This window comes from Aquarana catesbeiana, linkage group LG04 (genome assembly GCF_042186555.1).
Source record: "Aquarana catesbeiana isolate 2022-GZ linkage group LG04, ASM4218655v1, whole genome shotgun sequence".
Classification (NCBI taxonomy): domain Eukaryota; kingdom Metazoa; phylum Chordata; class Amphibia; order Anura; family Ranidae; genus Aquarana; species Aquarana catesbeiana.
Window position 1 is genome coordinate 419,839,255 of NC_133327.1, and position 23,860 is coordinate 419,863,114.

General features: G+C 41.9%; 1 protein-coding gene across 1 annotated transcript in view; it reads right to left on the bottom strand.

Annotated features, from left to right (window-relative positions):
* The window catches only part of MAP3K5 (mitogen-activated protein kinase kinase kinase 5), a 269,034-nt gene that overhangs the window by 159,680 nt on the left and 85,494 nt on the right, over window positions 1–23,860 (bottom strand). Inside the window, exon 7 of the mRNA XM_073627344.1 lies at window positions 18,851–19,021. Coding sequence (XP_073483445.1) covers window positions 18,851–19,021 — 171 coding nt within the window. The remainder of the gene's footprint in view (window positions 1–18,850; window positions 19,022–23,860) is intronic.

The following is a 23,860-nucleotide window of genomic DNA, read 5'->3' on the forward strand; positions in this document are numbered from 1 at the left end:
CAGCTGTAATTGCAGCGAATGGTAGTTCTACAAAGTATTGACTCAGGGGGGCTGAATACAAATGCACGCAACACTTTTCACATATTTATTTGTAAAAAAAAATTGAAAACCATTTATCATTTTCCTTTCACTTCACAAATATGTGCCACTTTGTGTTGGTCTATCACATATCCCAATAAAACCAATTTACATTTTTGGTTGTAACATGACAAAAGGTGGAAAATTTTCAAGGGGTATAAATACTTTTCCAAGGCACTGTATTTATACAAGGTGATCATATCCACTTTAACCACTTAAGGACTGAGCCTGTTTTTCCACAAAAGGTGGAAAATTTTCAAGGGGTATAAATACTTTTTCAAGGCACTGTATTTATACAAGGTGATCATATCCACTTTAACCACTTAAGGACTGAGCCTGTTTTTCAGACTTGATGTTTACAAGTTAAAAACAAGTTTTTTTTTCTAGAAAATTACTTAGAACCCCCAAACATTATACATTTTTTTTCTAACACTCTAGAGAATAAAATGGCGGTCATTGCAATACTTTCTTTCACACTGTATTTGCGCATAGGTCTTACAAGCGCACTTTTTTTGGAAAAAATTCACTTTTTTGAATTAAAAAATAAGACAAAAGTAAAGTTAGCCCAATTTTTTTATATGTGAAAGATAATGTTACGCTGAGTAAATTGATACCCAACATGTCACGCTTCAAAATTGTGCCTGTTTGTGGAATGGCGTCAAACTTTTACCCTCAAAAAAAATTTAAAAACCTTACCCTTAAAAAAATTTACAGGTTGCATGTTTTGAGTTACAGAGGAGTTAAAACTGATTGCGGCGATACCTCACATGTGTGGTTTGAACACCATTTTCATATGCAAGCGCTGCTCACGTATGCGTTTGCTTCTGCGTGTTGGGATGGGGCGCTTTAAATTTTTTTTTTTTCTTTCTTATTTATTTTACTTTATGTTATTGATTTTAAAATTGTTTTTTTTTTTTTTTTGTTTTTTTTTAATTTGGGTCACTTTTATTCCTATTACAAGGAATATAAACATCCCTTGTAGTAGAAAAAAGCATGACAGGTCCTCTTAAATATGAGATCTGGGGTCAAAAAGTCCTCAGATCTCATATTTGGACTTAAATGCAATAAAAAAAAAAAAAAACTTGTCATTTGAAAAAATGACAACAAAAAAATGGCCCTTTAAGACGTATGGGCGGAAGTGACGTTTTGACGTCGCTTCTGCCCTGCTATGATATGGAGACGGGTGGGGGCCATCTTACCCTCACTCGTATCCATACCACGGAAGGAGAAGGACTCGATCGCCTCCGCCGCTACCGACGGCTCCGGTAAGCGGTGGAGGACGCGGGAGAGCTGCGGGAGGCGAATCTGCCACAGAGACCACCATTATCGTAAACAGAACCGCCCACTGAAAAGATGGATACCTTGGATGTGGCAGCAACTGCTGCCGTTACTGAGATATCCATCTTTAAAATGGCGAGGTATATATACAGTAGGCGGTCATTAAGTGGTTAATTGGTTGTTTCAGGCTCAGTGAGGAAATAAACAAGAGTCCTTTAATGTTTTATTACTCCTTTTAGCATCTCTCTAGTTTGGATCCTATCTCTATACAGGCAGTCCCCGAGTAACAAACATCCACATTACAAACGACTCAAACTTACAAACGGAGGGATTAGTAAGGGAAATTCCCTCCTGTAATTCCGCGTACACACGAGCGTAATTTCTGACAGAAAGAGTCCGATGCAAGCTTTTCATCGTATATTCTGACCGTGTGTATGCCCCATCTGACTTGTTCTGTCGAAAATTCAGACGGACTTAGATAGAGAACATGTTCTATATTTTTCCGACGGAACAACTTACTATCGGAAAAACCGCTTGTCTGTATGCTGTTCTGACTCACCAAAAACAACGCATGCTCTGAAGCAAGTACGAGACGGAAACTATTGGCTACTGGCTATTGAACTTCCGTTTTCTAGTCGTACGTGTTGTATGTCACCGCGTTCCGGACGGTCAGAATTTGGTGTGACCGTGTGTATGCAAGACAGCTTGAGCGGAATTCCGGCAGAACTCCGCCGGCAAAACTGGTCATGTGTACAGAGCATTAGAGTTATAGAAAAAAGTGTCCCCACTGATGCTTTATCACCAATCCTTGTTTCCATGATAACCCAAAATTTCAAAATCCAATTGTCAGTGGGACAGATAGTGAGGTGAAATCTTTTGAACAGGGGCACAGACAGCAAAACAAACCTTACAGGGTTGTTAACCCTTCCCTATGCTATCCAAAAAGCTTAAAGCGGACCTTCACCCTCCCAATGACAATCCCACCTCTCCACACCTTCTTCTTTCCTCTGCTAGAATAGGGCATAATTTTTTTTCTTTCGTTTGGACCTTTTTTTTAATGTTAAGTCCACTCCGCTTCCCCTTATATGTCACTCGCCTTAGGCCTCCCAGGAGGCATAGGCTTTCATTGACAAACAGGAGGAGGGGGCGGGCCTATCAGTGTGTCATCGAGAGACCCACCCGCTGAACCCAGAAAAGAGCCTGCAGGCCTCCTAATAGCGTCAGGGAGAACATGGCGGCGCGGGACAGAGCTGTGGCTGAGCAGGAGACGATCTCAGTGGGTTAACGCTGGATTCACTGGATGGGTGAGTATCTGAAATGTCTAGATACCACCATCAGGTAAGCGGGGCCAAAAAAAATTAAAAAATGGGCAGGTCAGGCGCAGTTCCTCTCTAAACATTATTTTTTTGGCTGGAGTTACACTTAAAAAATGTACCTGTTCCAACTTACATACAAATTCAACTTAAGAACAAACCTACAGAGCCAGATCTTGTTTGTAACCCAGGGACTGCCTGTGTAGGAAAACATGATGGTGAAGAAGGGTGCCCTTCTAGTGAACTTATCCTTTTCTATCAGCATCCTCCCCCAGCCCCATTACTTTCAATCACTTCAATGGGAAGTCCATTCACAGCCAACAGACTGGTTCTCCATTGAAGTGAATGGCGGCTATGGTATTACATGCGCAAGTAGTGCTTCAGCCATCTTTACAGTGCTGACATATGCTGAAAATACTTAGGAAAAGGAGGTGGGTAGATAAGCATATGTGTGCTAAAAGTGCAACTACTATTAAACGCGTAACAGGGTTGTGTTTTATGTACTGTTTACATTATGCAAAAAACTTCCACCTATCAATAATTCTGAGAGTACAAGGTCTATATTTGTACACACAAACAGAGAGCAGCAGGTGCAAACTTTATTTGCTTTATGGCTGCTAACATTGTAAGCTATATTTCAGTCCCTATATGCTGGACTAAATACAGATAAGTTATCTCTTTACAAGGACTGTCTGCATTTTATTGTTCTTTACTATAGCCAATGGCTTCTGCATTTGGCAGAGTAAACATGAATGTGAAAATAAGGAAGCAGCAGTTAAATATGACAGATGTGCCAAGAAGACAACAGAACCATAAAAATAGCTAAATAACCAACCTGTATTTTGTGGATATCCACACAGGTAGCGACATTGTATTTCCAACATGCTAACTATTTAACCTGTGAGGTATCCCAGAAAAACATTAGTGTTGGTGGGTCTTGGTGTAGGTTTGTAGATGCTGAACTGAATTTTTCCCACCATTTCCTCTTTTTGAAACATGGTGCCCAACTGTTTTCAACACACTCCTCCCCTGCACATAGCGCCCTGTATCAAACCTTAGACAATTCTCTCCTGCACATAGTGCCCTGTATCAAACCTTACACACTTCCCTCCTGCACTCCTCTTTTGCACATACTTACAACTGTCATACCCACCTCTGTCCTCTCCTGCACATACTGCCCGCTGTCATACCCACCTCTCCTCTCCTGCACATACCACCCACTGTCATACCCTTCTACACATTTCTCTACTGCACATACTGCCTGCTGTCACACCCTCCTTACACCTCTACTGCACGTATTGCCCGCTGTCATACCCACCTCTCTCCTCTCCTGCACATACTGCCCCCTGTCATACCCTCCACATTTCTCTACTGCACATGCTGCCTGCTGCCATGTCCTCCTTACACCTCGCCTGCACATACTGCCTGCTGTCATATCCTACATACACCTCTCCTGCACATACTGACTGCTGTTGTACCCTCTGCACGTCTCTCCTGAACATGCTATTTACGGTCATAACCTCCACACTCCTCTCCTTGACATACAGCCCAATGTCATACCATACACATTCCTCTTATGCAAACAGTGCCTGCCATATCTCCTACATTCCTTTCTTGTACATACTGCTCACTGTCATATCTCACACACTCCTATGCTGCCTGTACTGGCTGCCATCATACCCTCTACATTGCTCTCCTGCGCATACAGTGCTTCCCATAGTCCTATCTCCCGTACTCCTCTCTCTCACATACTGCCCGCTCTCATACCCTTCCCATTCCTCTACTGCATATACCATCATGCAGTCTGCAAGTCTCTCTACATACTGCCTGCTGTCATACCCCCTACACTTCTCTACAGTATATTTTACCCACAAAAACAGATCTTCAACATTGTAATTTCCCCATCCTTGCCTGTTCTAGAATGGAAACACTTTTGCTATTGAAATAACAGCCAGGACAAGGAAAATGAGGGTAGAATATTAAAACTTATTTTCATTGACAGGGATGCCACGTAGCTTTTTACTGCTTTGCATTTTTCATCTTTTTATCTTGTTTACATTTACCCCCCCTCTGTAGGCGCGTTCTCCACCACTAGTGGTTTGAAGTAGGAAGCAAACTGCAAGTTTTGTTAATAAAACATTATTCCAACCAATTAAATATGTATGAGCCACAAATGTCTACAGGCCTTTCAAGACAGTGATTAATATAAGGAGCAGAATTAACTATTTCTTATACAAACGGCTTCGTTTTTTTTCAATATGACTGTCATCATAGCTAAATTTCAGCTTGTATACTTTCAAACTATAGACTCCTATTACCATTTTATTACAGCAATGAACACAGAGATTTTTTCTTTTTTTTTCTTTTTTTTTGCATGATTTAAACCTTGCTATTCAAAAAAGCTATTAAACTACTGAAGAAGAAAAATACATATTCTTATGCAGGAATGCTGTTCTATCAGGTTGTAGATTTACAGCTAGTGGACATCAAGGTATTAAGATGATATATAAAGTAGTATGTCCCAGTTTTTCTCATTCAAGTTTTTATTATCATCATTGAAAAATTATTACAGTATAATCATCATGAAAAAAATCATTACAATATAATTCACAGCGAATTCAAAATATGTGATCACAGTCTATTGGTTATCTTATTACTGTGGTGAACAGAACTAACAATATAGAGAAATAAAATATATAATAATATAATGTAAACTCTTGACTTTGACTATATCCATTCAATTTCAAATTTTACACCTGCCTATTTTAAGATATGTTAAAGCCTCACTCCCCCTTCCACACACCAAAGGGGATCACACTGTGTCCAAGGAGGGTTGAGGATTCTCCCTCTCATTATCCATTTTTTCTCTTATAAACTTCTGTTTGAGAGAAGAGAGGAGATATTATTGACAGCCCGTGATATCCAGCTCAAAGATTATTATGGAATTTAACAGGGGTACAATATAATGTTTCCATTATAATAGATCAAAGTCAGACATCCTGACCCTAGTATGAAAAATTAGTATATAAACCTGAGAATTTCTTTTTTTTTTAAAGGGTAAATTTTATTGAAGTTATTGAAGTTACACTTCCATATCACAATTCACTTTTTCCATACAGTATTCTTTAAATACATTATATACTGGTATCATTTACTTAAACCATATACTTGTTAACATGTAAGCAAACCGTTTCTATTATATAGAGTAACCGATATACTTGTTTAACGCACAAACAGTTCACTGTTCTGTTTCTTTCTTTTTCGTCGGCTTTATATAACCCAACAATGTTTCCAATATGACACTTGCTTTTCACCTCACACCTGTCATATTTTTATACGTTCATCTCAACTAAACATACTATATCGTCTATACCAGTGTTTCTCAACTCCAGTCCTCAAGGCGCACCAACAGGTCATGTTTTCAGGATTTCACTCAGATGAAATGGCTGTGGTAATTACTAAGGCAAAGAAATTGATCAAATCACCTGTGCAAAATAGTGGAAATCCTGAAAACATGACCTGTTGGTGTGCCTTGAGGTCTGGAGTTGAGAAACACTGGTCTATACCGTAATTTCTCCCGATATATTTGCAATCCATTTTCCCCAGACTTTATCAAACTTTTTATTACTTCCTCTGGCCTGGTATGTGAGTTTATACATTGGTAGAGCCTTATTAACCAACTTTAACCAATCCAGAAGGGAGGGAGGATTCGGTTCCTTCCATTTAAGGGCCAGAGCTTTCTTAGCGTAGCAAAATACTATTCGCAAAAGGGTCTTCTGTGAGGTCTCCAAGAAGACAACTGACCGGAGAAGATATGTTTGGGAGCTTAAGTTTCTCTTCCATATACATAAGGATCGCCCTCCAATATGCCACCACCCGAGGGCATTGCCACACCATATGGAAGAAGTCTCCCACCTCTGCATTGCAGTGAGGACACTCCGGGGACTCCCTCCTTCCCATCTTGTGCAGTCGTTTTGGGGTATAATACATTCTATGTAAGTAAATAAACTGAAGCATTTTATCTCTAGCTGAGATCATTGATGACACCATTGTATCTAATACCTCCAGCCAGGTCTCCTCTGCAAGGGATGGTATGTCTGTTTTCCACTGTGCAGCCACCCTGATCAATCTGGAGGTAGAGGGTGACAGCAAAGCCGAATAATATCTAGATATTAGTTTTGAGTGGTCTTCTTCAGCAATAAGTTTTTCCATTGCAGAGGGGCAGAGACTTACCCCGCCCCCACCATACTGAGCTTGTGCAGCATGACATAACTGGAGGTATCTGAAAAAGAAGGTGTTTGGGATAGCATATTCAATTTTCAAATCTGTGAAGGACCTAAAGATTCTATCCCTGAACAGCTGATGTGCATATTTTACCCCATAAGCTGCCCAACATGCTCCGTCCGGTACCTTGGCTATTTCTGTAAGCTGAGGGTTATGCCACAGTGGAGCATTAGGAGACTCCGCCACACCAGATCCACCTATTTTAGCATTACATATATGAAATATTTTGTATGACAGTTTCAAAATATTTGCACCCTGTTCTGGATAAGGTCCATTCCTAAAAAGGACATTGATCAGTGCTTCGTACGAATGAACCTGAGCAGCTTGGGTGGCCACTGATGCAATGTTCATCTGAGGGAAGCCCCACCAATGCACATGTTTTAATTGGGCAGCAAGATAATAACATCGTAAGTTTGGTAGAGCCAACCCTCCCGACGTAAGTGAAGCGTCTCCAATGATATTCTGGCAGGCTTAGATCCCCACAGAAAGGAGAAGAGTGTCTTATTTATATCTACAAACCATTGCTTAGGGATATATACCGGGGCATGCCAAAGTAGGTACAAAAACCTGGGCAGGTAAATCATTTTAAATATGTTAATTCGCCCAAGGAGGCCGAGAGGTAACTTAGCCCAGGTCTGCGTACTCTCCTTTAGCCTCTTCCATACCGGTAGCAAGTTATTAGACACATAGGAGCTCAGTGGTAACTGAATCTCAAACCCCAAGTATCTAAACCTGGAGACCAATGTCAATGGAACCTCCGGGGGGATGCTCGGAACATACGCAGAGTCAAAGGGGAGCATCACGGATTTACTCCAGTTCACCTTGAACCCGGAGTACCTTCCAAAGTCTGATATTCTGTCTAAGGCTATGGGCAGTGATTCCCCTCTTCCAAATATAAAAGCATGTCATCTGCGTATAGAGATGTTTTTTCTTCCCTATCGTTAATCTTACATCCCCTGATTTGTTTATCCGCCCTCAACAATGCCGCCAGCGGCTCTATTGCCAGAGCAAACAGCAGGGGCGACAAAGGGCACCCCTGCCGTGTGCCCCTAGCTATGTTGAAGAGCTCCGTAATGGTATTATTGATTCGTAATCTAGCCCGTGGCTCCGCATACAGGAGTTCGACCCATTTTATGAATCTTGGGCCGAAGCCCAACCGCCCAAGGACCGCTATCAGATAAGGCCATTCTATGGAATCAAACGCCTTATGAGTGTCAAGTGACACCACCACCCAAGGTAGCTAAAGTAGGGCCCTTTGATTGGATTATAGTAAAAAGGCGCCTCAGATTTATGGCAGTCGACCTTTCAGGAATGAATCCTGTCTGATCAGGATGGATAAGAGATGCAATCACCTTATTCAGTCTTTTTGCCAGAAGTTTAGCTAGAATTTTAGCGTCAAAATTAATAAGAGATATTGGCCTGTATGACTCACATAAATCATGGTCCTTGTGCGGCTTGGGGATCAGCACTATCAATGCTTCTCTCATGGACTCAGGTAGTAAACCCTTATCATAAGCATCTTCGTACATTTCTATTAACCTAGGGGCCAAAGTTTCTGTGTAAGCTCCGTACCATTCGACCGGGAGACCATCTAATCCAGGGGTCTTGTTGGGTTTTAGGGACCATATTGCTGACATAACCTCCTCGATTGTAAACGGACTATCCAGTTCCTCCACCCCCTCTTCTGTGAGCTCTAATAGGGGTATTGTGGCTAGATACTCCTGTACCTCCTCCAACCCATAGTTTACCCTTGAGGTATATAGATCCTTATTAAATGCCAAAAAGGCATCTGCTATATCATCATGTGATGTACAGATTTTTCCTTTCGTGTCAAATATTCTTGGGATAGAAGTCGGAGCCTGTTGAGAGTGCGCCAAATAGGCCAATAGCCTGCTGTTTTTATCCCCAAATTCAAAAATCCTTTGCGATTGGTAAAGTAATTTTTTCTGCGTTTTTTCTATCAACACCAAGTCTAATTTTCTTATACTCTCCCTCCATATCCTATGTGTGTCTGAGTTAAGGTTTCTAGCTCGGATTCAGTGGCCACTTGCTCCGCCTCCCTAACCTTCCACCTCTTATCTGACTGCAGTTGTTTAATTAATCCTGAAATGGAGCCCCGGAGTGTGGCTTTGAATGCATCCCACGTGACCCCAAGCGGGACCTCTTTTTTATTTTCTAACCAAAAATTATTAATAGACGTTGCGGTGGACCTCTCGAAGCACTCCTCCTTAAACCACAAGGGGGTCAGCCTCCACACCACATAGCCCCGTGGTTTCTCCATGTCAATGTTGAGAAGCATGAGAGAGCGATCCGAGATGGCCCTCGGTAGGTATTGAGCATCCATCACCCTCGGCAACAATTCCCTGGACACAAAACATAAGTCTATCCTGGATAGGGTATTAAAGGTAGAGGAAAAACAAGAATATTCCTTGGCGTCGGGGTGTTTCCACCGCCATGCCTCCACTAGATCATAGGATTTTACACATGCCTCCAGTGGGGATCCTCCCACTGTAGCCATCCCATATCTATCTTTATCCGGGGATAACACTGCATTCAAATCACCAGCTGAAATAATCGGACCCTCCGCCATCTGCAACACCTCCGCCATCATCACCTCCCACACCTTGATTGTAAATGGGGGTGGTATATATACTGCCACCAAGGTGTAGGTTTGGTTATTAATGATCACTACGAGGGCCACATATCTACCCATAGGATCCAATTTCACCATCAACACAGATACACCCCTGGCATAACTGGAGTAGGTAGAGTGACATGCTCTGCCCACAAAAGCTCTGTGAAGGGCCAATGTTTTAGACCCCACTAGGTGCGATTCCTGGAGGAATATGATATGTGGCCTCCGCTTTAGGATGTATTTAAATACTAGGGCTCTTGATTTTGGAATTAAGCCCTCTCACATTCCATGAGAGGATATTAAGGGACTGCATCAAGATACATATGGGATATATGGTTAACAGTATTTGGCTTATGGGGAGGCAGCGGGGAGGAGGCGATGCTAGAGACTCCCCTCGGTGGGAATGCTCGACACAACTACCTTCCAATTCTTCCCCCCAGAGGTAGCATGTTAACATACACATTCTGTCTGTGAGTTCAACTGACTGATACAGTGTTTGTGAACATAGATAATAACTATGTTCAGGGCACAATCCTATCCAATGCTTGTGCAAAAATAGGCATAGAAAGTACCCTGCAGTAACAAAAAAAAAACATATCCGGCCTTGAGACCAACTCTGTTGCTCTGAACTCCCTTTCCCCCCACCCTGCCTGCAGCCCCAAACATCCCGCAGACTTTTACCCCAAACATTAGACCAATAATACTTCCTAAAGGGGGGGGTATTCTTCCTGTACCGGCCGGACAGGAAGCTTTAGGAATAGGTATGTGCGAGTTTACAGAGTTCTCCCTGAACCACGTTGCTTAGAGATCTTGTAATAGTTTCCCTGTCCGGTTGAATGTCAACAGGATCTTGTAAACCGGCATCCATCAAACTTGAAAATTGTTAATGTTAATAATCAGAATATATGTTGCCAAGATTATGGCTATCATTTCTTCCCGTAAGGCCTCCCGGGTTCTTTTGGTTAACATCTCCATCTGATAATGGTGACACAGCACTAACCTTGTCCCAGGGACTCCAGCCATCTGTTCACTTCCTTAGGTGACATAAAAAATTGTGTTTGTCCCTTGTGTACCACTCGGAGTTTAGCAGGATATAGCATGCTGTAGGGTAAGCTACGTTCCCGCAGGCGTTGTTTCACACGCTGAAATGCTGCCCTTTGTTTCTGCATGGCCGCAGAAAAATCAGGAAAAATGGAGATCCTATTATTTTTGTGCATCAGCTCAGGTAGGTTGCGGGCTTTTCTCAAAATAGTCTCCTTGTCTCTGAAGTGCAGAAAGCGTGCCAACATGGGTCTGGGATATCTCCCAGGAGGGGGGGCCCACAATGGGATCTTGTGCGCACGTTCTGTAGCGAACAAATGAGAGAAACTCTCAGCCCCAAATACCAGGACATCAGGAATTCCTCAGGGTTCTTTCCTTCGGTGCCTTCCAGGAATCCTAAAAATCTAAGGTTGTTCCTTCGCAGCCTGTCTTCGATGTCTCCCATTTTGGCCTCCTGGGATTTGTTGTCCGCCGTCATATCTCTCACTTGTATTAGCAACGGGTCAATATCCTCTTCCACTGCACTTATCCTTTGTTCCGTTTGAGTAACCCTTTGCCTTACCTTCTGCACATCATCTTTGAGCAAGGCAAAGTCCACCCTGATAGTTTCTATTTGTGTGGAGAGGGCCACATGGCAGCTCTTAATAGTGTCCATAATCTGCAGCAGCGTTGGCTCACCTCCCTGTGTACCGGAGCCACTCTCCTCAGAGTCTGATCTTGGAGAGGGCAGGGGATGTCCCAGCGGGTCAGTCGGATCCAGCCAGTCTCTATCCCCCTCGGGTGGAGCTGTTGTAGCAGGCCGTCCCCTACCGTGCCGGGCGCCATCTTGGGAATCCTCATGCGCAAACTTTGCCAGCTTCTCCGCGGGCGTAGGTTCCACACTCGGTCCGTATTTCACCATATCTGTGTGCCCGGGGTGTTCCTCTATCCGTTCCGGTTGTTATGGGGCAAAAAGGTTCAACCTACAGGTCGTCAGGATTTGTCAGGATATTAACGCGGTTGGAGCTCTGGAGAAAAGCTTCCTCACATACCGAAAGTTGGACACGCCCCCAACCTGAGAATTTCTATGTAACTTTAAGGAAAAATTATACTGTTCCTAAAACAGAAAAAGAAGATATTTTAAAGGGAAAAGACTAGGGGAGAAGTAAAAAAGATAAAGGAATAGTACAGAAAAAGAGTATAGAAGTATGTCCCAGTTTTATGACCCAAATGAAACAAAATTGGATTTCTTGGTAAGAAAAAAGATTTGGGATTTATTTATAAAAAGCTGAATTAAATAGCATTTCCTGATATTTATCAGGATTGATCATTTATTATTGATTATTTGTTTATAAAGACCCATTTAGATCTAAATGTATGTGTTAAAGTACATTTTTTGTAGTGTTAAGCAGGTGCAATGTCATGTGTCAATGTGTGTTTCTTTTGCGCACTGACGTGTTTTGACACGTTTTCAATGCGTTTTTCCGTTTGAAGTGGATAGGGTTATCAGCCATTGACCAAAGCTAACGCATCAAAAGACATGTGATATACATTTAGACATGTTGGTTTTTACTTCTATGGACCTTCCAATGCACAAAAACGCAGGAAAAAAATCAGACATGTTGCATTTTTAAAAAAAGAGCAGTTCTGCAATGAGAACAGACATTATCTTTGCTAAAGTTTGAGACACTGGAACATGTTTGTTAAAAATTTCAAATAGAGAAGTAGGGAATGGGAGTTTTTAGGTGCATATCATTCAAATTAGAGACAATTATATAAAAAAACTAATGTTATTTTTAGACATCATTAAAAGTTATATATTAAAACCAACATGAACAATTTCATACGGTTGTATATATAATTACTAATGTATAATTGTTCATGTCGATTTAATATATAACTTTTAATAAAGTCTACAAAATAAAAGTTGTTTTTTATATAAGTGTCTCTAATTTGAATAATATGCACCTAAAAACTCCCATTCCCTACTTGCTCATTTGGGGAGGTGCTGCATCTAGATAAGACCTCATATCCTTAGGAACCTTATTTACATGTTTGTTAGAAAGCAACAGTATAAATGGGCCCTAAAAAAATTGCAAAAGCATTAAATCATTCACAGTAGCTCACTAGCAGTTTGAGATGTCTGGATCCAGGCTTAGTCAGGTTGTGCAGCTATTTGCACTTTTTATGGTTAGCAATAGCAGTAGGCTATGAAGAAATATGCAACTGTCTGCTTCCTGTCTGCCTGTTGCTTAGAATATTAATATTTCTAATTAGATGGTGCAAATCACTGAATTTGGTATTTTCCTAATAAAAATAAGTAAAATGCAAAGCAGCAGGTGAATGCTTATATGTCACACCAGTGCGGATCCTTGTAACATATTTTTATTACCGGTTGATCCTGCCAGTAGATGTTATTTTTCCACTTCCTGTAATAGGGTGACAACACTGTTACTTCTGCAGTGAGATTACACAGCAGCGTTGTCAGGCTATAGATAAATTAAAGTCCAACCCCGGCTAACAGTTTCCAAGCAGTTACAGCAACAGTTTTTTTTCCCTGATTCTATATGAATAAAACATGACCACTGTAAGCACCCCTGTTGGAGTTATTTGGTTTATCCAAACCTTGTAATGAATACTTTTGCTTAACAGCTTCATCTGTTACCAGAAATGGGAAAATATACTGGCATGATCAACAGATAATCAAAAAATTGTTGTTACAGGGAGAAATTAGAAAAGCAGACACTGTTGTGTTAATGATACTGAAAGATTGCATCATAAATGCCATGTTTTGATGTTGCCCATAGTTCCACTTAAAACTTTCCAATTATTGTGGGAGGAAAAAAGCCTTATGGTAGATTAAATTGATGTCTGACTGATCTGCATGAAGTGATTTTTTAAGTCATTCTAAATTATATCATGCTAAATAAGCCGTGCCAGCATGCCAAGTGACTAGCTGCCTCTTTTGCAGTAAAAGCGGCTAGTCACTAATGTTGTACACTATCATCTAGGAATTTTATCTAATGCCACGCACACACGACCGTTTTTTCCATCAGAATAAACTCTGACGGTCTTTCCGACAGAGTTCCGCTGAAACGGACTTGACTACACAAGATCACACCAAAGTCCGTTAGTTTAGAACGCGATGAGGTATGACGGGACTAGAAAAATGAAGTTCAATAGCCAGTAGCCAACAGTTGCCCTTGCGTCGTTTTTGGTCCGTCGGAATAGCATACAGACGAACGGAATTGATTCAGTCAGAAAGATTCAAAACATATTCTATTTCTAGGTCCGTCAGAATTTTTGAAAACTAAAGTCAGATGAAGCCCACACACGATCGGAATATCTGATTAAATTATTCTGTTAGACCTTTTCTGCCAGAAAGTCCGGTCAAGTGTACACGGCATAACTTGTACTAATAACTGAAGACAGCTTTAACAAACAACAAAATTACAAAAGTTATCATAACGGCAAACCCCAGCACCCAAGCCCAAGTCAGCGCATAGTGCCTTTTTGGCTAGCACGCAATTGCATTGGCTGTAATTCACAGCTCTTAGGCTAGCCCACCCATTCCTCTGATGTAGGTGAGGATGTCTGTGCCCGGTGGAGACCTGCTTATCTGCCTTCTAGGAAGCTTGCCTGTCTGCCTAGCAAGAAGATTACTCACCTGCCTGCCAGTAAGCATGTTCACCTGCACACAGCCGTACCATCAGCATTGCTACATCTAGATAGGTGAGATTGGGCAGTGTTTAAATCTGTTAGAATAGATTCCAAGGTAAATAATGTCCCTGCATTGTAATATCCCACAATCCTACCTACAGTGGCACCGTCAGCTAGATTTAAAAATGAGTGCCAATAAGGTTTAACCGTGTTGCTTTAATACTTTTTGTTGGTTACATAAATAAGCACAGTGCAGCAAATTACTTGGAAACACAGATTTTGGGCCCAATCAAAGGTTTATGGATTGCGGATGACCTTAGGACTAGAGTGCTTGTATTGAGGCCTATCCGAAGTCTTAAGTTCATGCATGAATTGGGGCTGGACTGAGGTCTGAAGTGAATGTGTGCTGTGAGGTTGGTTTGAGAGGGGACACTGGTCTGAGCTCTAAAGGTGAACGGCTTGGGCCTGATCTAAAGTCTAAAAGTGAATGTTTTAGGCCTGATCTGAGGCCTAAAGGTGAAGGGTTTGGGGCTGATCTGAGGTCTGAAGGTGCAGGAGCTGGGGCTTATCTGAAGGTTCGACTGTGCAGGGATTGGGGCTGATCTGAGGTCTAAAGGTGAAGGTTTTTGGGGATGATCTGAGGACTGAAGGTGCAGGAATTGGGGCTGATCTGAGGTCTGAAGGTGCAGGAATTGAAGCTGATCTGAGGTCTAAAGGTGGAGGAATTGTGGCTGATCTGAGGTCTGGAGGTGAAGAAATTGGCCCTGATCTGAGGTCTGAAGGTGAAAGAAGTGAGGAGCAGGAATTGGGGTTGACCTTAGGTCTACAAGTGAAGAGACTGAGGTTGATCTGAGGTCTGATGGTACCGGAAATGGCACTGATCTGAGGTCTGAAGATGAAGAGTTTAGGGTTGATCTGAGGTTTAAAGGAGCTGAAACTAGGGCTGAATCTGAGGTCTGAAGGAGCAGAAATTGGAGATGATCTGAGGTCTGAAGGAACAACAATTTTTATGATGTGCTGTATGTTACATACTCCTGACAAAGTGTTTGATGTTTCAGCAGTAGCTGGCTATACTACTAGCTTTGTAATAGTACAAGAACTGGGGCAGTATATACTCTGTGTAGACGCAGACTCTATTTACCATTTATTTATTCCTTTAAACCATGCCCAATATTCATCTCTATGAGGCTACACCCAATACTCGCCATAGCACACTGCATGCTCCGCATCTGTCACCAATGTTTGGCACACTGCAGTCAAAATGTTCCTTTTAATTTAAACAATCAATGCCATTGATGGAAAAATATGAGAACCTCCAGGATAATGACCTCTTGAAAGAAGGTAAATATAATCAAATCTTCCAGACAATGGGGTGGACTTACTAAAGAAGTAGTGTGTTTGTTTACTCAGCAAAATGAATGTTCATCTTCCTCAATGTTCAGCAATATCGGTGGTGGGGGGGGGGAGTCTGTTGTTTTTTTACCAACATGCTAAAATCCACAGTTTGTAACATGATAATATGCTTGAAAAACCAAAACATGATATATTTTCTGAAAGCAGAGGACCCATTGAAAAAAGACAAGACTTTTAATGTCTAAGTCTAGAATATTCTCAGGGTACCTGGCAAGGTGGGTTCTACCTGCCTTTCTGAACAGAAAATGAAAAGTAAATCCCCACCTGTTAGAGATGTCATGGTCTTTTAGCAAGGTTAAAAGAGGTTTGAGTGCCCTCCACTGGTCAAGAGTGTATATGGTTAGGTCTAGGAGCAGAAGCATTTTTCTTTCATCAAAATCAACTGGGCCAGAGTCCCAGGCTTTTCACATCATTTCTTGGTAAGGAGTTTCAGGAACAAGTCCTGAACCACCATGAACAGATCTGCCACACCTGTTGCTTCGGGGAACCCTCTTATCCATTTTATTTATTCAGTTGATTCTTATTTTCAGTGTAGCAATGGCATAGAGTTTGAGTATGCGACTCAATTACCTCTATACATTGTGCCTGATCAATGACTGAGGCATGGAGGGTTGTGCGGGCTGTTTTTTAATTCTGATGTTTTTATATGACTAGAATGTATTTCAGCTTTAATAGCTTGGAGCTCACATTTGGACCCTGTTGGATGTAGCAGTTCAAAATAGGGAGAGCTTAGTACACTCCCTCCAGTCCCACTCAACCCCTGTCCCTCTTTGTTTTGTGAATAAGAGTAGAGGGGACAGGCTGACCTGTCATTGTGTCTGGGAGGCATGGGTCTGGGTTGAGTATGGGTGAACGGTCTGATAGATCGATGCTATGAACCTTTCCCATATGGAAGATCCATCAAGTTAGTGGATTAGTGTTGGGCTTTGATATGATCGCTCCAAAAATTAATGTTTACCTTTCTGGAATGCTGTCTGGTCAGAGAGACTGACGGATGCTGTCTGTTGTGGACCATATACTATACTGCTTTTACTATCATATGCTGACCACGCCCCCTCAAGTTTCTTTATATTTTAAAAGAACACTGCTACTTATCTATTAGGTATTCACAAACACTACTGGAAACATGCTTTGTAGGCAGTTTACGCAAAAAGTGAACTGTTTGGTAAATATGTACAAAAATTGTTTGTGGATACATCAAATTTAGTGTTACCAAGAAATGAAAAAAAAAAAAACAGAATATCAGAATGCTGACTAAGATCTAAAATTCAAACTGGAAAAAAAAAGATTTAAAGAAAAAGGATAGACAAACATGACTATGATCTAATACACAGGACTAAAACTGAAGTAATTCCTTACATAAAATAAAACAGAACAGTCCTGTCCTGAATCCCACAGAAATGCTGGGGCTTGATTTGAAGCAGCCCATTTATGCAAGACATTCCACAAATATATATGTACTTTGAAACACTCTACTGTTCTTGAAAACACTTGTTGAAATATTTGGTTACAGTTAATGATGAAGATTTCACACGCTACCAAATATTATGGCTTACATGTTTTTTACAATTTCTTTGTTCTTTTTTAAACAAAACTTTATTTATTATATCTTAGTTGAAGACCAGATAAAATTTTAAAGCGTAATTTAATTCTCATTTCTTAAAAAGGTTGATAGGTAGGGTTTTTATGACAAAAGCCACGAATGCTCAACTCAGTATATTTAGAGCACCTCTTTGTGCTGTGATGAAGTGACTCCCGTGCGAATGCACAGGAGTGATATCATCACAGCCTGGCCATTCAAGTGGCCACACAGAGCAAACCCGGAAGGAAAACTGGATGGATTTGGAAGTGCCTGGGACCAGCTGAAGTGCAGCCCTGGAGGGTTTTATTTGACAAGTAGGTTTGCCATCATGTGTTAATATACTATGCATACTAGCAACTTATGGCATAAACTTCCCGGGGGCATATTTAAAAAAAAATATTTTGGCGGATCTTAAAGAGGAACTTCAGCTTACCACCCCCCCCCCCCTTCCTTTTTTTTTTTTTAAAGCTGGACCTGATCTCAAACAGTAAAGTGTTGCTATCTTACAGAGAACATCTAGAAATTTTATTTTTGCCCAAGCAGCATGCTAAAAAAATAATTTTTGCCTTGAATTCCTTCTGAAAAATAGCTGTGCATTTCCTGTGCATAGGAGCTCATAATATGTAGAATAAAAGCTATATATCTACATTGTGGGATAACCTAAGGCACTGCTGCCTCTGACTGCTAGTTTCATGAGATTTGGTGATATTAGTAATGTGCTTCTCACTGTTCTGGGAGCCGGCTGGAGAAGAAGCTATATCTGGGGAAGTGTAGTGTAAGAATATCCCTGGTATCTGCTTCATTTTTTCTAAGGATCTGTGCTTTCTGCACCTTTCCCGCTGTTTCTTGGTCATTACCCCACCAGTCATCAGGTAATCAATCATTAGGAGGGGCAGCTCTAATATGAGCAAGCAAAGCGCTACTTCTCGATAAAGATGGCCATCTTCACACAGAGACACTGTGACACATTGTGGAAAAGGAATAGCAAATCACGGCTTACAGGCAATGCTGGTGACTTAATCATTATCCTTTGCGTGCGTATATCGAGCACGGCTTCTACAGCACGGTTCTTCTGTAAATGTTTTTAGGTAGAAATTCAGAAGTCCAAAGATTTCACATTTTTTCACAATAGAACATGGGTAATTTAAAGTGAATGGTGTAATGATCATATCTATCAGCCTATGACATTGCACAGCAGCTAAGCCAAAAAACATCTAATGGCTCAAACTACAAATCCTAGAATACTGCTTTATTGATACATTTATTATAGAGTTATCTTAAAAGACTCTCTGGGCTCAAAACAACCAATTTACATATAATCCCAAGCAGTAGGAGCTTTTCCACAACGTCTCTATCTCTTGGGAACACTAACATTTTCTGGTAAAGTATATCCATTTCCTGAGTGAAAACATATTTCAATTTATTCCATCATTCAGTTGATCACATTAGGAAAGACAGTCACACCCAGCGAATCCATTTCCGCATAAAATGGATCTTATTATACTATATCAATGGAATTATTTCACAGAAATGTCACTTGATCTCAGTTATCAGTAAAGCACAGTATGGACATAGGCAGATGCTTACCACAGTATGCCATTGTCTCGACTCTTCTCATCTGTGAAATTAGAATCCAGGAATGTATCCTTATAAATCCGTCCTACTAAGCAGTACACGTCTGAAGCAACCTGGTCCTCATGTTGTACCATAAGCAGCATTATCTCAAGGGCTTTTTCTCTGTCACCAGGATGTTTCCTCCTGTGATAAATTGAGAACATTACACACCGGAATAGAGTGCCTAAAGCAAAGCCACCATTTTTTTGTTGTAGATTCAGCAGGTGTTAAAACACTTAAGTCAGCCTGTGCTTACATGGGAAATTACACTTTCTGTACTGATGACAGATGTCCTAGGGACAGGAAGTAAGGGGAAATTTCCCCAACAGTGACAAAGACTGCAATAAAAACCAGACTGGATGTCCAATCATTCCCTAATCTATCCAAAATAAAACTATTCATTGTCTTGAATAATAATACTGAAAAAATAAGGATTTTTCATACTCTTCATGGGTACTTGCCAAGAGGAGACAAGACAATAGAAGTTATCTCGATTTGGATATATTGGGTTTGATTTTATAAAAAAAATGTACAAAAGCAGGAAGAAATCTCTATTAAGATTATTGGCGTGCTTCTCTTGCGAGTCTTGAGTGCACGTGCTCAGCATCATAGCCAGAGATTGTCTTTGGGAAATAGACATATGAGTGCTGCCAACATTGCTGCAGAGGGAGAAGGGGTGGGGGTCAGCCTGTCAGTGCTCAGACCATACACCTAGGGCCGCCACCCGGTGGGTACAGCTGATACACATGTACCGGGCCCGAGCGTCTGCAGGGGCCCAGGGCCCGGCGGCAACCAGGACGTGTGCAGAAGAGAGGAGCCAGAGGAGATATAGTGCAGGTCTGCAGGAGAGACGCAGCCGTAGGCTAAGCATAGTAAGTTGGCATGGCTGGGACGCAGGAGATAGTATGAGGGAGGGACTTAACAGCCTTTCAGTTGCTCATTGGCTGAGGAGGCAGCAGGTGGCGGGCTGCTCTGCCTCCTGCTGCCTCCTTAGCCAATAGGCACACAGGGTGCACTGTCCATCACTGTTGCTTCCTGTGTTGGTGGGAGGGAGAGAATTCCTCTGTAAAGAAGCTGCTGCAGAGATCGAGGTAAGTGAAAAAAAAAAAAGTGTTTCCCTGAAGCTGCTAGAAGACATGTACAGTGCACAGCCTGTGCTCCCCTATTAATACCAATCACTCTATTGCCAGACCTGTTGCTGTCCTTTTAGCAGAGTGAAAGTGAAAGTAACATTACACATGTGCAGCATAGGTGTCAGCTTATGTCACCATGTTAAAAGAACAGCAATATGGGTAGCATTAGAGTGTCTGTTATTAGTCCAGGTTCACTAAACTAGCCAATGCTCTGAAAAGCAATCCATGCGAATTGCTTTTCAGGCCCCTTTCACATGAGTGGTCCGATCGGGTCCTCCTGTCCGTTTTTTAAGCAACCTGATTGGACCGCCCATTGTTCTCTATGGATTGGCAGATTTAAATGGAAATGTGTCCGTTTACACCCGCCTGCCTCTGATCTGATCTGGCAAAAAGAAAAGATGGAAGGGCCCCCATTCCCCTCCATCTGGCCAGATCAGAGGGCAGTTGGGTGTAAACGGACAGCATGAGCAGACATAGGTCTGTCAGTTTCCCGCTTAACTCAGCAAGGGATCCACGGACAGATCCCCTGCTGAGAAAAACTGGATCGGCCCATGTGAAGATTGCAGCTAGAATGCAGATAAGGCCTGCCATAGATGGTTTGAATTCTGTTTAGCAGAGACTGGCTGAGATTCAAACTATGTATGGACAGGCTGAATGTACCCAGGTTAATCGATCGATCAATTTATGTATGACCAGCCTGTTACATACAATTATCGCTAGCAGCTCTTGTAGCCCACTAGCAATAATTACTGTGTTCTCCTGGCAGGGGTTGTTTTCCCACCCCCTACTGGGAGAATACAATGGCTCCACAGCAGGGGTACCCCCATCAACACTGTCTGTGTTAATGGGGGAATCGAGCTTTTTTTTTTTCCTGCAACCCGTGGGACACAGATGTGGAAAAAAAAAATCATAATTTGGCCAAAATGGTGAAAAAAGTGCTTGCTTTATATGGGGTATGCCTGTATATACTTTAGCTTTAGTATGATACATAACTAGAACATCTAACAGGGTTATGTCATTGCAGGAGATTTCCCTCACTTTCTGTCTTGATGTCACCAGAACAGGAACTGAGGGAATCTCCCTGTGGGAATATAGCCAGCAATTGTTATATTGTTATATATAGATAGATAGATAGATAGATAGATAGATAGATAGATAGATAGATAGATAGATAGAGATAGATATATATAGATATATCAATATAATATAATTTGGACATTATAAGGCAACAACTGCAAGCTATACTAAGACAGGAAGTGAGGGGTAATCTCATGCAATGATATAACCCTATTAGATGTTCTGGTACTGTATAAAAAGTATATATAAAGCAAGCACTTTTTTTTCCATTTTGGCTAAATTATGGAAGAGTTAAAAGCACATTCTTTTTTTTTACCATCTGTGTCCCATTGTGACGTCACATAGGCGCAACAGGTAGTGAGAAAGAAATGCCCTTGGAGACAGTTGCCACCAGAACCGGAGTCCCAGGATGGAGGAGAAGGGACTGGAGGAGGAGGACATGGGATAGAGGACATGGGATGGAGGAGATGGGACTTGAGGAGGAGGAGGATGTGGGATGGAGGAGAAGGGACTGGAGGAGGAAGAGGATGTGGGATGAAGGAGATGGGACTGGAGGAGGAGGATTATGTGGGATGAAGGAGATGGGACTGGAGGAGGAGGAGGATGCGGGATGAAGGAGATGGGACTGGAGGAGGAGGATGCGGGATGAAGGAGATGGGACTTGAGGAGGAGGATGATGTGGGATGAAGGAGATGGGACTGGAGGAGGAGGAGGATGTGGGATGGAGGAGATGGGACTGGAGGAGGAGGAGAAGGACATGGGATCAGGGAGATAAGACTGAAAGAGGAGGACATGGGATGGGACTCGATGGGACTGCCAGTGGGCGGGCCTTGGGGAATGTTGATGGTCAGGTCCAGGGGGTGGGGGTGGGGGCCCCAGGCCTAAAAATGTGTAAGGGGCCCCAAAATTTCTGATGGCTGCCCTGCATACGCCACACACTGCATCAAATTGGTCTACATGGCTGTCGTCCCAGAAGGAAGCCTCTTCTAAAGATGATGCATAAAAGAGCCCGCAGTTTGTTGAACACAAGCAGACTAAGGACATGGATTACTGGAACTATGTCCTGTGGTCTGATGAAACCAAGATAAACTTATTTGGTTCAGATGTTTTCAAGCGTGTGTGGCGGCAACCAGGTGAGGAGTACAAAGACAAGTGTGTCTTGCCTACAGTCAAGCATGGTGGGAACCATGAATGCCAACATGTACTGGGACATACTGAAGCAGAGCATGATCCCATCCCTTCGACCCCAAACACACCTCCAAGACGACCACTGCCTTGCTAAAGAAGCTAAGGGTAAAGGTGATGGATTGGCCAAGCATGTCTCCAGAACTAAACCCTTTTGAGCATCTGTGGGGCATTCTCAAACAGAAGGTGGAGGAACGCAAAGTCTCTAACATCCACCAGCTCCGTGATGTTGTCATGGAGGAGTGGAAGAGGACTTCAATGGCAACCTGTGAAGCTCTGGTGAACTCCATGCCCAAGAGGGTTAAGGCAGTGCTGGAAAATAATGGTGGCCACACAAAATATTAACACTTTGGGCCCAATTTGGACATTTTCACTTAGCGGTGTACTCATTTTTGTTGCCAGTGGTTTAGACATTAATGGCTGTGTTGAGTTATTTTGAGGGGACAGCAAATTTACACTGTTATACAAGCTGTACACTCACTAATTTACATTGTAGCAAAGTGTCATTTATTCAGTGTTGTCACATAAAAAGATATTATAAAATATTTACAAAAATGTGAGGGGTGTACTCACTTTTGTGAGATATTGTAATTGGGAAGTGGAAGGAAAATGATATATGGTTTTCAAATTTTTTTTACAAATAAATATCTGAAAAGTGTGGCATGCATTTGTATTCAGACCCCTTTACTCCGATACCCCTAACTAAAATATATTGGAACCAATTGCCTTCAGAAGTCACCTAATTAGTAAATAGAGTCCACGTGTGTAATTTAATCTCAGTATAAATACAGCTTTTCTGTGAAGCCCTCAGAGGTTTGTTAGAGAACAAACAGCATGCTATGGATGCCACAGCTTTTGTACGTATTACATAATTCCCCAGTGTGGGTATACAAAAAGTGGTTCCAAAAGATAGACATTATTTTCAGAGAATTGATTTGGAGAGGTGGACCGGCAGGAATTACTTTGTGTACTCTACAATTACAAAGACAGGAAGGAGGGGTTGCACTTCCACACCCCCAGAACTACTTTATGGCAGCACAATACAGTATATGGGAGGGAGTAATAGGTTGGAAGGGGGATATGTAGGGAGGGAAATGTTACTACAATACACTCCGCATGGGTCAATGGTGAAAGCCATGGAGGCAGGTTCCTTCCCTTCTAGGCTTCCCACATTAAGTTTGATGGTAAGAGTATGGGACACAGTGAAGATATTGTTGGGGTATAGGGGATTTACAGAGTATGCCCCCCTTTGGGAGAACAGAAACCTGGGAGAAATCCAGATAATGGGGACAATTAAGGAATGGGAAAGATGTGGAATAAATTTCATTAACCAGCTATATAAAGATGGTACTCTGAAATCCTTTCAGGAATTGAGAGAACAATATGCCATACCAAATAAGTCCTTTTTTAGGTACCTAAAGATTAGGCATGCCTAGGAGAACAGTTTAGAGAGAGGACACCTCAATTCCATTGCTCCAGAAAGTAATTAACGCAACAACCTCAAAAGGTCTAATTTCGAGCCTATACCTGTATATTTATAAGGAGAGCCTGGAAGGGATAGAAGCCCCACCGAGTAGGAGGAGATGGG